Source organism: Vitis riparia, chromosome 14 (assembly GCF_004353265.1).
Source record: "Vitis riparia cultivar Riparia Gloire de Montpellier isolate 1030 chromosome 14, EGFV_Vit.rip_1.0, whole genome shotgun sequence".
Taxonomy (NCBI): Eukaryota; Viridiplantae; Streptophyta; class Magnoliopsida; order Vitales; family Vitaceae; genus Vitis; species Vitis riparia.
Genome location: NC_048444.1, coordinates 749,017 through 763,108, shown reverse-complemented (window position 1 = coordinate 763,108; position 14,092 = coordinate 749,017). Strand labels below are relative to the sequence as shown.

The following is a 14,092-nucleotide window of genomic DNA, read 5'->3' as shown; positions in this document are numbered from 1 at the left end:
TTTGTTCCCATGTTTGGTTACTAAGGTATGAGTTTCCTTTGTCATGAATTTTTTTATTTTTTATTTTTGTTCAGAAGTTGGTGGGGGGGTTTGAGAAGGAAAACTTTGCATTTAATAAACTTCCCTTAAGGGGATTCTCTAATGGAATAAACCCAAAAAAGGGCGTTTTTTTATTTTTATTATTATTAATTTAATGCTGATTGATTTTCACATTGGGTAATTTTTTTATTTTATTTTCTCACCCAACAGGGTTCGGTCGGTCCAATCTTTTCCCACCTCCCAAACGGGTCCTGTGGAAATTCTCAGAAGTAATAATATGAAACTGACGTAAATTTTCCATTCATTCAACCCGAAAGAAAGGCGTAAACTTTCAATTTTACCCAATTCTGATTTCTCTCTGTTGTCTTGAGACTCCAAAACAGACCCTCCAACTGATTAATCTTTCTCCACATCTATCTCATAACGGTTCTCAGAATTCCTAGGCTCTAAGCAACCGAAGGATTAGCTCAAGCTCAAGTAGATGACATGTTATTTTCTATCCTTAGTTTTCGTTCAAAATTCCATATAAATCTCTTCAATTAGGTCAGATTTCAACTTCTTTCGATCATATTTTTGTGTAGTGATATGGATTTTTACATTGGTTTTGGGTTTTTTTACAGGTGGAGGGTCCTTTTTCTCGAGAAATTCAATGGAGGAATGAGTTTCATGAAGCGCTCCGTTTCCCCTGTTTTGCTTAGAACTGAATTAAGAGATTGGTGGGTTATATTGATGTGAACCCCATACAGGTTTCTCTACAATTCCCATTTTGGATTGATCCAAATGGGTTCTGTTAATCAGTTTTTGTATCAGAAGATGGTTCTCTTCGCCCAATCTTTCTGGGTTTCTGTTTCTACCTACTTGCTTCCTCTGTTTTCTTTCATCTTCAGATACTTCTTCAGGTATTCATGGTTTCAATATTTTTATTGTTAATGCAAGAGCTTTATTGTTTTCCCATGGATTGATTTATTTTTTCCCTGTTTTCAGATTTCAGGAAGATGATAAGTCTGGAACGAAGAATTTGAATTTGAATTGGAATGGTTCGGAGAACCCTCCTCAAGAAATCAAACAAACTGATCTGAATTGCGCAGACCCAGACAAAACGGCAGAAACAGAAGATGGAGAAGAAGCAGAGCTTGATGCTGTCAAACTTGAGGATTCGGAGGTTGAAGAAGAGACACCGAAGTCCTTTCTCAGTTTCAAGTTTCAAGCTTATGAAGAGTTCGCCAAAACCCTTGGAGGGAATGGCGATCCTGTTAGCCCTGAAACCATGAGCACCAACAAGCATGAGTTCATGCATGGGAAGGAAGTCAGCTCTTTCATGGAAGAGCCAGAGGCTGTGAGCTTCACTGTGAAAGAACTATATACAAATTCCAATGATGGGTCTTCACAGGAAAACGATTTCTCGCAACAGAACTCAGAAGCAGAGGCTGTTCATGGAGAAGTTTCAGAGATTTCTCTGAAACTAGATCAGCTTTCTGAAAACGAACAGCCTCATGTTTCTGAAAAGGAAGTTCAGTTTCTTTCTCCAGAGGACGTTTTGGCCTCAGATTCTAAGTCCGAGGAGTCTACTAATTGGAGCCCTGATTTGTCTCAGTCAGTTGATTCGAATAGCAATGAGTTTTTGTCTGATAAAGATTTTGAAGAGCTCGATAATTTGATAGACATAGGTGGGCAGCAAATAGATTTGAGGGAATTGATGAAGGGAGTTTTAGGCACAGAAGATGATGATTTCCATCAAGAACTTCAAAGACTGGAAGAATCTGAACTGAATGGTTCAGATGCCTTGGCCTCAGGAATGTTGTCTGAGGAAGATTTTCATGGAGAAAGGGTCAATCCTGAAGAGGAAGAACATGGTGGCCAGGCCGGTGGAAACAAGAATAATTTAGATGAGACTGAAGATTCAAACAGATTGGAAACACTGTGGGAACACCAAGAATTGATCGAGCAGCTGAAGATGGAACTGAGAAAGGTCAGAGCCACAGGCCTGCCCACAATCCTTGAAGAATCCGAGTCCCCAAAGATGATGGAAGACCTCAAGCCTTGGAAGATCGACGACAAGAAGTTCCAACACGAAGAGCGAATGGATGAGCTCCACAAGATATACAAGCTTTACAGTGAGAGGATGCGAAAATTCGACATCTTGAATTACCAGAAGATGTATGCAATAGGTCAGTCCTTCTGTCTTTGTTTTCTTCATGATTACTTGTTTTGAAAAGTCTTTATTTTCCTAAGATCTTGCCATTGAACTAGACCATTCAAATAATCCTCCATTATTATACAAGGGACAAGGGCCCAGTGAATCTGGTTAGGTGGGTTGAGGAGAAAATGAAAAAATTGTTCTCATTCAAGCTGTTCGATGATTTTAACTATCCTAGGATTATGAAATATGAATGGGATTGAGCGTACAGAGGAAATCCATTTAAAACATTGATGAAAAAAATCTCGGTTTGGTGAAGGCTCATGTCAGTAGTTTTTAATGCCACCTAACTTCCATTTAAGGGCGTGGATTGCATTTCAAACCTTGTTTTATTAGGGAATGTCTTTACCTAATTCCCAATTCTTGTCGGCTTAAACCTATTTTTTGGTACTTTGGAGAACATTGTAGTAGTGAAATGCACTTTGGAGAAGCTATATGCACCAGAAAGGCTTACTTTTGGCCTAATGATAGTGCCTTTTGTGCTATGTTTGAGGTTTAGGTGTCTGGTTTTCATGTGAATGACCCCACTTCTCATGTGTTTCATGGCCATATCAATAGGTTTTCTCCAGTCGAAGGACCCACTCCAATCCATTTCAGGCCAGAAATCTTCAGTTCCGGCATTCACGTCTCTTCTGTCCCAGAACTTTCGTCGCAAGAAGTCTGAAACCGACCCAATGGTGAAGTTCATTAAGGAGTTGCATAGTGATCTAGAGATGGTTTATGTGGGGCAGTTGTGTCTTTCATGGGAGTTCCTCCATTGGCAGTATGAGAGAGCCCTTGAGCTCTGGGAATCTGACCCTCGTGGGATTCGTAGATACAATGAAGTTGCAGGAGAATTCCAGCAGTTTCAAGTCCTGATGCAGAGATTCATAGAGAATGAACCATTTCAAGGGCCTAGGGTCCAAAACTATGTCAAAAATCGCTGCGTTCTTCGCAATCTTCTTCAAGTTCCTGTCATGAGAGGTGACTATTTATAAATACACCACTTCAAGCACTGATACTCATTCCCTAATCACATTATCCATTCCACTGCAGAGGACAGCTTGAAGGAGCAAAAAAGGGCCAAAAGAAAGGGACCAGACAATGACACAATCACAAGCGATATGCTAGTTGAGATCATGGAAGAATCCATCCGAATCTTCTGGCGATTTGTCAGAGCCGATAAGCTCGAGTCCAAGGGGAGGAAGGGGACTCATGTGGAACTCCAAAACCCAGAAGAATCACAACTTTTCATAGAGATTCGAACAAGTCTTCAAAAGGTTCACTTCCAATCTTCTCATCATATTCTTATTCTCTTTTGCTTTATATGAGCTCACTGAAATGGTCCTTTTCCTCTTTGAATTTGTTCTCTACTGGGCTGCAGAAGGAGAAGAGGCTGAAAGAGATACTGAGGAGTGGGAACTGCATATTGAAGAAGTTCCAAAAGCATAGGGAGGATGATGGAGATCAAGTGCTTTACTTCTTCTCTCAAGTGGACATGAGGCTGGTGGCAAGGGTTCTAAGTATGTCTAGAATAACATCAGAGCAGCTAGTTTGGTGTAGGAATAAGCTGAACACTATTAATTTTGTAAGCAGAAGGATACATGTAGAGCCCTCATTTTTCCTTTTTCCATGTTGATTATTAGCTTATATTTAGGCATAAGCATAGTGACCTTTTAACACCTATTTTCATTTTACATTAATATAAAGAGATCATTGTTAGGTGCATGTGATTGTTCAATTGCTATCTTGGCCTTGATGTTTTTGCAAAGATGGAGACATGGAGTTTACTTATTTCAACCTCAACATTTTTCAAGTCTATGAAGGGCCAAGCCGGTCAGATCTAACCCAACCCAATTGCGGCTCAGGGCAGAACTGGGCTTGAGCTCTACCCAACCCCTTCTAATATGTTTGGTTCTGAGAAAATTCAAAGAAAAAAAAATATTTAGTTACATTTAGTTCTTAGAAAGTGATGAGGAAAAAAGAAAGATTTTTTCATTTTTGTCTATCATTAAATATTGGAAAAAAAATGCAATTAAAATTAATTAATTAAATAAGATTAAAGAAGCAAGTAAAAGTCATTTATTAATTTTAAATCTGTTTTTTTTTATTTTCTTTTCACTTTTTCTTCTTCACTTTATTTTTTTTTTTTTATGTATCTTCTTTTCCACCTATTTTTCAAAACTATATATAGAGTAAGGAACGTGATGAGCAAGCTCATTCAAACCTAGTTATACACCTAATAGAGGAATGAATTGAGTATTAGTCACTTTTTAAGAAAATTATTTAAAAATGATTAAAAATAAAGAAAATAGCTAATAAAGAGCAAATGTTAAAAGAGTTGAGAAAATGAATGCAAACTCTGTTAATAGTGGTTTGACAATTCGCCTGAAGTCAACTTTCACTCATACTCCTCAAACTCCCGTCCTAATTGAGTATGAGTTCCACTAAAACTTCAAGGGTTCAACTTCAATTCTTCAATAGGTATCCTTGGATTCAAGATTTTAAAGAATGCCTTGTAGATGCACTTGAAAACTATGGTTCATGAATGCTCTTACACACTCTTACATATAAGCAACTCGAAATCCCCAAAACACACAACTTGAGCTCGACATGTTGAGTAATTGGTTTGACCAATTCACTAATTGTTATAGATTAAATGTACTTGTAGGTAATCATTGGATTTTGGACTTCAATTGACAATATAATTAGTTTGACTAATCCTTGATCCTGCCTTGATGGGTACACAAAATTGATTGAGGCTAGCTTAACTCCAAATAAACCCTTTTAAGCAAGTTTTGGAAGAATTAAGGCCATAGGTTTAACAAAATTACAAATTTTTGAAGATGTGATCAATTTAAGCTCAACAAAGGATGATTTTTGAAACTTCAAGTGCATGAAATTTTTTTGAAAACTCAAGTGAAACGAGTGAATTATCAGCAAAAAACTCGTGCATTTTGAATTATTTAATTTTTATATAAAAGAGAAGAAATAAGTGAAATGAGTTATTAATTTTAAATTATTTTTTATTTTTCTTCATTATATATATATATATATATAGAGAGAGAGAGAGAGAGAGAGAGAGAGAGGGTAAATATAAAAAAAAATCAAATATGGCTAAATTTAGTTAGAAATTTATGAATTTCTAAATTATCTAAGAAGAAATGATGTAACTAACTTTTCATTTTTCAGTCTAAAAATATTAAAACATATTTTATTTCATATAATTATTAGACAATAAGATTTAAAAAAAAAAAATATAAATGTCATATAATCAAATAATAATTAATTAACATATGACTTATTATTTATAGATTATATCAAACCCTTAAAATTATAACTCCTCTTATTCAAACATCTTCATCCCATTTTCCAATTCCATTTTCACTTAATCTTTTAACTCAAAATGACTTAATTTTTAGGATTAATCGATTAAAAAGGATGAAAATATTAAAAATTTGTAAAACTAGCATATTCTATTCTTGAACTTGAAGAGTAATCCAATTTTGACATAAATACCCTTCAATATTTTCATTATTTATATGTGTATTTTAAAGGAAAATGATATTTTTACGAGGAAAAAGTGAGAGTATTCTTGTCCAAAATAGATATTATTTTGGATAAAAAAAAGAAAAAATGTTAGATTTACAATTTCATGTTTTTTTCCCTTTTAATCGGTTATCTTTAATATTTATATTTATATATTTTTTAATTTAATTGATAAATTATATATTGTAACAGTTTCCCTTTTATTTTTTTAATTTAATTTTTAATTTTTAATTTGTTTAGAAGACAATGTTGAGGTTTTTTGTTATTTTATAATGATGTTTTTTAGTTATTTGATATGAATCTATATGGATGACTTGAATTATTTTATTTTCTCTGAAAACTACTAAAAATTAATTTTAAAAAAAATATTTTTAATAATGTTACCCAAAAAACATCACTATTTGTATGTTGTAGATATAGATAATTAAAAGGAAAAAAAAATGTATTGTTAAGCATTATTATAACTACTTTTAATAAAAATAAAATATAAATTTGAATCCTTTACAACACTATTAGTTTTTCAAATAAATAATAAAGAGTTTAAAAAATAGAATTAAAATAATTTTATTATATTTTAGTTTTTTTTTTATCTTTTTCATTGTAATTAAATAAGAAAATGTTTGATTATTTTAATAGTTTTTTAGATTGAAATAGTATAGATTAAGTTAAGTTAGTAATTTTAAATTTTTTTTTTTATAAAATGATAAAATAAGAGTATTTTATTCATTAACTTAAAATAATAAAATTAAAAAACAATAAGTAATCATAATTTTTTACTCAACCTCAATTCATTCCTACTTTTCACTCCACAGATTATAAGAAGACGTTTAATGTCCAAAACTCTTTCCTTGACAAAATGGGGAAGTGAGGCATTTAAAATGCTTTTAGATTGAGTCATATGTGACATTGAGAACAGTTGCCTTTTCTTTTTGCTTCAACAATAAATAAAAATAGAGCCCTAGATTGTGTTATTGGATTAATAGGAAGTAATAAGACAAATTAATCGTACAAGGACATTAGACTTATTAGAGGCAATGACTTTTATCTACGTTAAAGATAAAAGTATTTTCTCATCTCTTATCATAATTTTTCTAATTTTTATATAGAAACGAAGAAATAAGTGAAATGAGTTTGAAAAAATAAATAAAAATAATTTATTAAATTAAAATTTGATTTTATTTATTTATTTTTTAATTATATTTATTCTAAAAAATTATAAAAACCAAATATGAGGTTAAGGTGATGCCCATATGTCAATATTGAAATAAGATAAAAAAAAGTCACGAATGATTATTATTTATTAATTAAAGAGAAAATGATATTACATCAAATTGATAAGATTGATAAGAATTTAGAAAGATAAAGATTTTGTTTATTAATTATTAAGAGGAAAAAGGAAAAGAAGAAAGGGTGTGTTTACTCTAAAATTTATATCTGAAGGATCTCTTAGTAATTGTCCATAAATTCATACCCTCTAGATTGAACCTCTTTAAGACATTTAAATGAAATTGAGGGGCCACTTTTGAAAATTGAGAAACTTAACCATTCAATTAATCTCATCCGTCCATAGGATTCATCACGGCCATCGGATCTAGGGTTTTGGATCCCAAAACCCTATATATTCATTTCTCTCCCAGTGCGCAAAACCCCTTTTGTTTCGGTCGTCTTCAGCAGAGGGAGGTGAGAGCGCTTGAAAATGGTCCAGCGTCTCACATACCGCAAACGGCATAGCTATGCCACCAAATCTAACCAGCACAGGGTCGTCAAAACCCCTGGTGATTCTTCTGTAAAACCTTTGGTTTTTCTTTTCTTCAGTATTTTATTGCATCTGTTAGTTTATTTGGGTGATTTGGTTTGTTGATCGGAACGTGTATTTGAGTTAGATTTTATTAACCCTAGATTTGTTTTGCAACTGGGTGTTAAAATCTGAAATATATTTTTTTTTCAGCATCTATATGAAAATGATTTATTTTTATTTTTATTTTTATTTTTTGTGTATTTGATCTGGGCTGAACGAAATGTGGTTTGTATGTAGGAGGAAAGTTGGTGTATCAGAGCACCAAGAAGAGGGCCAATGGTCCCAAGTGCCCAGTTACTGGGAAGAGAATCCAAGGGGTATGCCTTTTCTATGTTTATTCGATTCATCTCTGGTCAGTGTAGTGAGTGTGTTCATGTGTCGATATTGTGTGTGTATTTGAACTTACTTTTGTATGTTGGGGTTTTAAATATGGCTGGCTATTGGGTTCTCCAGTATGCTATGATAATGGGTGTACTGAGATTTCAGCCTTTTGATGATGGCGATGTATTAGATTTTGGGTTTTAGTCCGTGTTTTCAGGCAGATAGGTAATGTCATACCCTGGTGAATAGGAGGTTGGTGTACACGAGAGAAGTAATGTTTTTATGTTCTACTATTCTTAATTGTATGCCAATTATAAATTGTTACATTTAGTTTTACTTTTATTCCGATCAGTGGAGAGGTGCTGGGTGCCATGAATCAGAGGTTGATAATGACTCTTTGCCCATGTGTCTTCATTAAGTATTTGCATACTTGTACGCATTCTTAGGCAATTCCTACCTGGGGGGTTTCTGCACTTTCCAAAAGTACTCCCTAGCAAAAAACGTTAAATGCTTGTGTTTGGTTTTTGATTCCAAGCATAATAATGGAACCATTCATAAATATATAGCACTGTGTACTTTGCTGTTTGTATACTCCATGCATAATTTGGTATGCTCTTTTCTAGGGTAGGCGCCATGAGTATTATTCATATTTGCCTACAATTTTAACCATTATAAAAAAATTCATATTCTTGAAGGAAATACTCTATTAGGGTGCTCTATGTTCAGATTGAATTGCTTTTGTTACTCTATATTATGGTTCATTTTTGTCCATACGATTTCTTTATCCTTTCCATGTGAAGTTTCTGTATCCCATCCCCTTTCTTTTGGGTACTGTATGGGTAGCAAATGTCAAAATTATGGACGGGGAGTCCTGTGGCCAGAGTTTTCACTTGTGTTTACTCGTGATTAGAACCATATATTCTGCTTCAATTGTGTCAATTTTTTCTTTTACAATTCTTTGATCTATCTGCAGATTCCTCACCTGAGACCCGCTGAATACAAGAGGTCTAGATTGCCAAGGAACCGTAGGACTGTGAACCGGGCCTATGGAGGTGTTTTGTCGGGTGGTGCTGTCAGGGAGAGGTATGATCCTGTAAATGATTTCAAGTTTATTTCGTTTCTTAACTGCACTAGTTGGGGTTTTGATTAATAACTTTTTCAGGGAGAGGATAATTCGAGCTTTCTTGGTGGAGGAGCAAAAGATTGTGAAAAAGGTGTTGAAGATCCAGAAGGCAAAGGAAAAGCAAGCCTCAAAGAGTTGAAAAATGAGAGAGTGATTAAGCGAAAAGGTTTTGAGTTTTATTATGCTTGAGTGAAATTTTGGCTTAGTTGGTGGTGGTGGCGAAAGGTGGAAAATACCATAATGAGGTCTGTCTCTGAATTTGAAAGACATCTTAGTTTGTTTTGAGAATGATTATTAGGTTTCCCTATTTGTTCACTTCAATGACAATTTGACTTGGAATGTATGGTTTTATGATATATTATGCTTTGACTGCCCTTTAATCTTTATTCTTCTATTGAATTTTGGTATACATTCACTCTGAATGTCTCAAGCTGGAGGCAAATTCCCTGGTACAAATGGCCAAGAAAATTAGGCTGCTTCCATACAAGAACCTCGTTTTCTTTATGTTCTTGCCTTTTTATATAATTTTTATTGTTCCATACTTTATTTCATGAGGCAGTATAGACCATCTTGGCTCTCTCCTAAGATCTCGACTTTCTGAGTTTTTGACCTTTGTTCCCACCACTTCAAAATGAGTTTCAGAAATTTCTTCTGTCTTGCACTGTTGCGCTAATTTGGTAGCCTTATGGCCAGAAAAGGAAAAAGAATTTATAATTTAAAAAACCAATGTTTTATTTTTTCCTGTTTTATATGGAGGCTTGGAGGATGATTAGGTATAGGTATGATGGTGATAATTCTCTTACATAATGTGTACATGAGTAGTGAAAACAAATAGAGCTCTTTGGACCCTCTTGATAATGGTCTGCTGGGCCCCCATGGGTCTAGTATTTGTAATTCACCTTCATTTTTACCTTATTTTTATTTTAGATTGGTTTGGATTTATTTGAGATTCTTTTGAATTACTTTTATTTTATGTATATATATATATATATATATTTATAAAGAAAAATGATTTTTAAAAATGATTTAGTAATGGGTAAAAGGTCGGCAAGAAGGCTTTTTAAATTGGGTTTTTTTAATGATATTTTAAATTAGAAAATATGTTTTTTTTAAATAATTTGTGAAATATGAGCTTTAGATTAGGGAAGAATATTGTCAATCTTTCATTGTTGATGAATGATATATTTTTTTAAAAAATTATATTTGATACTATTCATCCAATATATAAACCAGAAAACAATGATTGTAAAAGATGCTTTCTTGAATTCAATTAAAAATTTAAAATAGAGCGAAATTGCATTTTTTTAAAATAAAAAATTTGAAATTATTAAGATTTGATTTAAATGTAAGGAATTGACTATTTTTTAAACTATCGGGAACATTCAACTACTTCACATCATAACTAATTTTTCTAGGGCCTACATCAATATCATTCTGACTAATATTCCTGATCAGAATTGGCTTCTTGAGAATTTTCATTACAGGAGTGAAGTTTCATGGGCTCCAAATCAATCCCAGGGTTGAAATTCACCGCTTTCATACCTCCGATCTCCCACAGCCATATATGAGATGGCATGAAAACCCCCAAGCATTTTATCAAGTGATACCCATTACTCTTTCCATAATGTTTTTAAAAATGGTTTTTAAGAATAATTCTTAAAAACATATTATTAATTCTTTTAAAAAGCAAAATTTTATTTCAGAATTCAAATATAAAAAATAGTTTTTTAGCTTATTATTTGTGAAAGAATTATATATTTATATACAATATATACAAATTTTTTTTAGGAAATCTTCATATTTTCATTTGTTGTTATTGAGACCACTAAATAAAAAAAACCTGAAAACAACTTAAATTATTCTACAAAACATGTTTTTTTAACAAATTCTGAAAAATTTGTTTTGTAGTAAAAGTTTGTGAAATATGTTTTAAAGCCCGTGTGACAATATTTTTTAAAAGTGTTTTTAGTCCTAAAAATACTTTTAAAATGTTTTTTAAGATAAAAAAAATAGATGTTTAGTGATATTTTGAAAAATACTTAAAAAAATTTAGAAGAACATTTTAAGTGTATTTTAAAGAAGTACTTAGGAGGTGTTTTATTTTTAAAAAACACTTAAATTTTTTTCATATATTTCTAAAATACCCTTTTCCCACATCCTCTTTCTTTTCACTCTCATTTTCCTTGTCACTCTTCTTTTCTTCTTTCACTTCCCTTTAATAAAAATAATTTTTTGAGTTTTTTTAATAATATAAATGTTTATATAATTTTTTTTGTAATAAAAGTTTTTGATTTATCATAATATTTTCATTTTATAATAAATGTAATTTTTAGTAATTTATTAATATTAAAAATATTTTTATACTTATACAATTAAAATTACTTTTTTATATTCTCGTAAAAGCCTTTTTTTTTTTTTCCTAGAAATACTGTAAAGGAAAACACTTTTAATGAAAATACTTCAGCTAGAAGCATTGCCCAACGGGCTCTTAGTACGCTCTAAAGAACAAGAAACTGTTTTACGCCTTTTCTTTTTCCCTCTGAAAATCGCTTGAATAATTGAAACAAACCATATATACAGCAAACATGTGAGGTTGAAATATAGGAAACTGTACAGTAGACCGGAAACAGACTGCCATGACTTCATGACAGCTTTTCCGATTTGCTTCTTCGAATGGATAAAATACAAAGAAATACATTGCATACAATTGAGTTTGATTTGAGAAGCAATTCAAAGAAGCACTTTGGAGAACAGGACAGAACATTTTCCTTCTAACACAGCATTTTGGTTATTATGTATAGCCTTTGTTTGTGGAATAACTTGTGGACATCTCACTGGGACATGGAGGAGAGTCCCATGGGAGATTAAGCTTCCATGGATCAGCAACATTTGAAGGCAAGCTGAAAGGAAATCCAATAGAGCGAATGTTCCCACATGGATTATTAGCCTGTCCTGCACTTGCGCTCTTCCTGAAGCCTGTGTCTTCTTCTCCAGTGTGGATGTTTCCTTGCAGTTCCTCTGGTAAACTGATTGAGAAGCCATTGAATTGCTGCTGTGGCCCTCCAAAGTCGATGCTGTCGGAGCCCAGGGGAAGATTCAAAAGCCCAGGGGATGATCCTGGAACTTCAAGAGGCAAAAACATGGAGCTGTTCTGGAGGTCTCCTGCATTTGGGATGGGGAACATAGATGGCTTGCAGGCAGCTGGGTTAATGGCTTTGTAAGAGGGAATATCTAGAGCTGAGAAGCTAGCAGGTGAAGCCTGCTGTAAATCATTATTGCAGCATAAGTCTATGGATGATCCATTTTCAGTTGTGCAAGAGATGTTCTCTGAACTGAACTGTGTGCAGTGGGCACCTTGGGAGAGTATATCAGCTGTCATAGCCGTTGCAGGAAATGGGGGAGAGACCCAAGAGTGGGAGAGAGCCCTCTGTGCCATGGAGTTGGTTTTCTTGAAGATCCTGCAAATTGCCCATGAATCCTGTTCATTCATGGAGAGAAAAAAAAAAGAGAAAAAGATTCAATCCATGTTGAAAAGAAGTACAGGAAAAAAAAGGTTTGTGGAAGACTGAAAAACTTACATTTGGAGGAAGGCTTTTATCCAAGAACTTCTTGGGTGGGGCTGAGTCTCCAAGAGAAGGAAGCCTGAACTCATGCATCATCCAGTCAGTTTTGATCCCTTTAGCAGCTCTGCCTCTATAGAAGACGAGGGATTTCTTCAGTCCAATACACCTGGTGCCATCAGAGGAGTAGATGGGGCGGTCAGTGCCAGTGGCCTTCCAAAATCCAGCTCCAGTCACCCTGTTGGGTCTAGCACTGTTTCTGTATTTTCTGTCTCTTGGGCAGTAGAAATACCACTCCTTCTCCCCTGTGGTCGCCAGCTCTTCTTGCAGAAACCCAACAACCAAAGATTGAAACAACAGTTGAATATAAAAGGAAACCAGAAGATTTGTTTATGTTGGTATCTTACTTGGAAGATCCCATGGATCATATTTGTAGATATCCACCTGCTTTATCAGCTCAATCGGCAGAGACCTCTGCTGAATCTTCCTCTTTAGGTAGAACCCCACAAGCTCCTCATCTGTGGGATGAAACCTGAAGCCAGGCAGCATGACATCATCCATTTTATCAGTATCATTCCTCTCATCCATCATCCCTCTTCTTCCCTGATCTCCTCAAACCCGGTTAGGAATCAGAATCAATGGACTCTCTAAACTGATATGGGAGTGAGCTTTTGGAAAACTAACACCAACCCATCAATGGAAATTACAATTCACTTGATTCAAAGCCATTATATGCCTCCTGATAAGGGGCTTGACTGCGCAGCTTGAGCCGGGTTTTATGGTGGCTGTAAGGGGGAGTGTTTATCAGCGAAGATCACGATGACTTTATGAGAGCAGGTGAAGGAAAGCTCTGTGAAGAACAGCTAGCTACAAGGGAGTGCAGTTTTCAATGGAGCTCAGGGCTGCCTGCTTCTCCTCCTCCTCCTTTGGCATCCATTTGGGGTTTGTTTAAATCAAATTTAAGGACTCCAAGAAACTACAAATCAGCAGTTTTTGGGGATTTTCATTGAAAATCTATTCACACTTCTCACGAATACATCTCTTTTGATCTCTTCCTCAAATGAAGACAAGTCAAGTGACAAAGCTAGCTCCCATGTCATAGTTTCTTGCCCTTAAAATAATGTTTCTTTGAATTGTTTTTTGTAACCTATGCACAGACCATTTTCCCAAGACATGGAGAAAGCTCAAATCTATATTCAATCAACGTAGAGATTCTCTGCAAATTCCTCACAGACCCCTTTGGAGGAAAAAAGCAAAAAGAAAAAAAAATTCAGTTTAGTATCCCTAGAATATAAAAATGCCATTTCTATTCCATTCCTCTCAGAGCTTCTATTCCTCATTCTTTCTGTTACATATGAACACGTGACCTGTCAGAGTGGACATTTTGGACCCTCTTCAATAATCATTTGGACCCTTCAAAAGGACCCCCACAACCACCTCTCTTTCGGGGTACCCTAATGAGAGAACCCCGTATTCACATTTTGAAGAAGTAAATCATAATATATATATATATATATATATATATA

At 34.1% G+C, this 14,092-nt stretch overlaps 3 protein-coding genes across 5 annotated transcripts; 2 read left to right on the top strand and 1 right to left on the bottom strand.

The window, feature by feature from the left end:
- Nucleotides 1-336: 336 nt before the first annotated feature.
- LOC117931385 lies at nucleotides 337-3,986 on the top strand. Of its 2 annotated transcripts, none has more exons than XM_034852358.1 (6): nucleotides 337-527; nucleotides 660-938; nucleotides 1,024-2,207; nucleotides 2,795-3,199; nucleotides 3,272-3,495; nucleotides 3,600-3,986. In XM_034852358.1, exons 2-6 carry the CDS (start codon nucleotides 820-822, stop codon nucleotides 3,852-3,854), a joined length of 2,187 nt encoding a protein of 728 aa, XP_034708249.1. In that variant the 5' UTR covers nucleotides 337-527; nucleotides 660-819; the 3' UTR covers nucleotides 3,855-3,986. The 2 variants fall into 2 exon arrangements, with proteins under 2 accessions (XP_034708249.1, XP_034708248.1); XM_034852357.1 differs by having other exon boundaries at nucleotides 337-582.
- A 3,419-nt stretch (nucleotides 3,987-7,405) lies between these two features.
- LOC117929485 (60S ribosomal protein L34) lies at nucleotides 7,406-9,392 on the top strand. Its single transcript, XM_034849785.1, has 4 exons — nucleotides 7,406-7,539; nucleotides 7,800-7,879; nucleotides 8,857-8,966; nucleotides 9,052-9,392. The coding sequence occupies exons 1-4, from the start codon at nucleotides 7,461-7,463 to the stop codon at nucleotides 9,143-9,145; spliced, it is 363 nt and encodes a 120-aa protein (XP_034705676.1). The 5' UTR covers nucleotides 7,406-7,460; the 3' UTR covers nucleotides 9,146-9,392.
- Nucleotides 9,393-11,554: 2,162 nt separating this feature from the next.
- On the bottom strand, nucleotides 11,555-13,429 carry LOC117931094 (protein FEZ-like). Of its 2 annotated transcripts, none has more exons than XM_034851960.1 (3): nucleotides 12,974-13,429; nucleotides 12,585-12,889; nucleotides 11,555-12,484 (listed from the first exon to the last, which is right to left on the bottom strand). In XM_034851960.1, the coding sequence occupies exons 1-3, from the start codon at nucleotides 13,155-13,157 to the stop codon at nucleotides 11,798-11,800; spliced, it is 1,176 nt and encodes a 391-aa protein (XP_034707851.1). In that variant the 5' UTR covers nucleotides 13,158-13,429; the 3' UTR covers nucleotides 11,555-11,797. The 2 variants fall into 2 exon arrangements, with proteins under 2 accessions (XP_034707851.1, XP_034707852.1); XM_034851961.1 differs by having other exon boundaries at nucleotides 11,557-12,484; nucleotides 12,585-12,886.
- Between the last annotated feature and the right edge of the window lie 663 nt (nucleotides 13,430-14,092).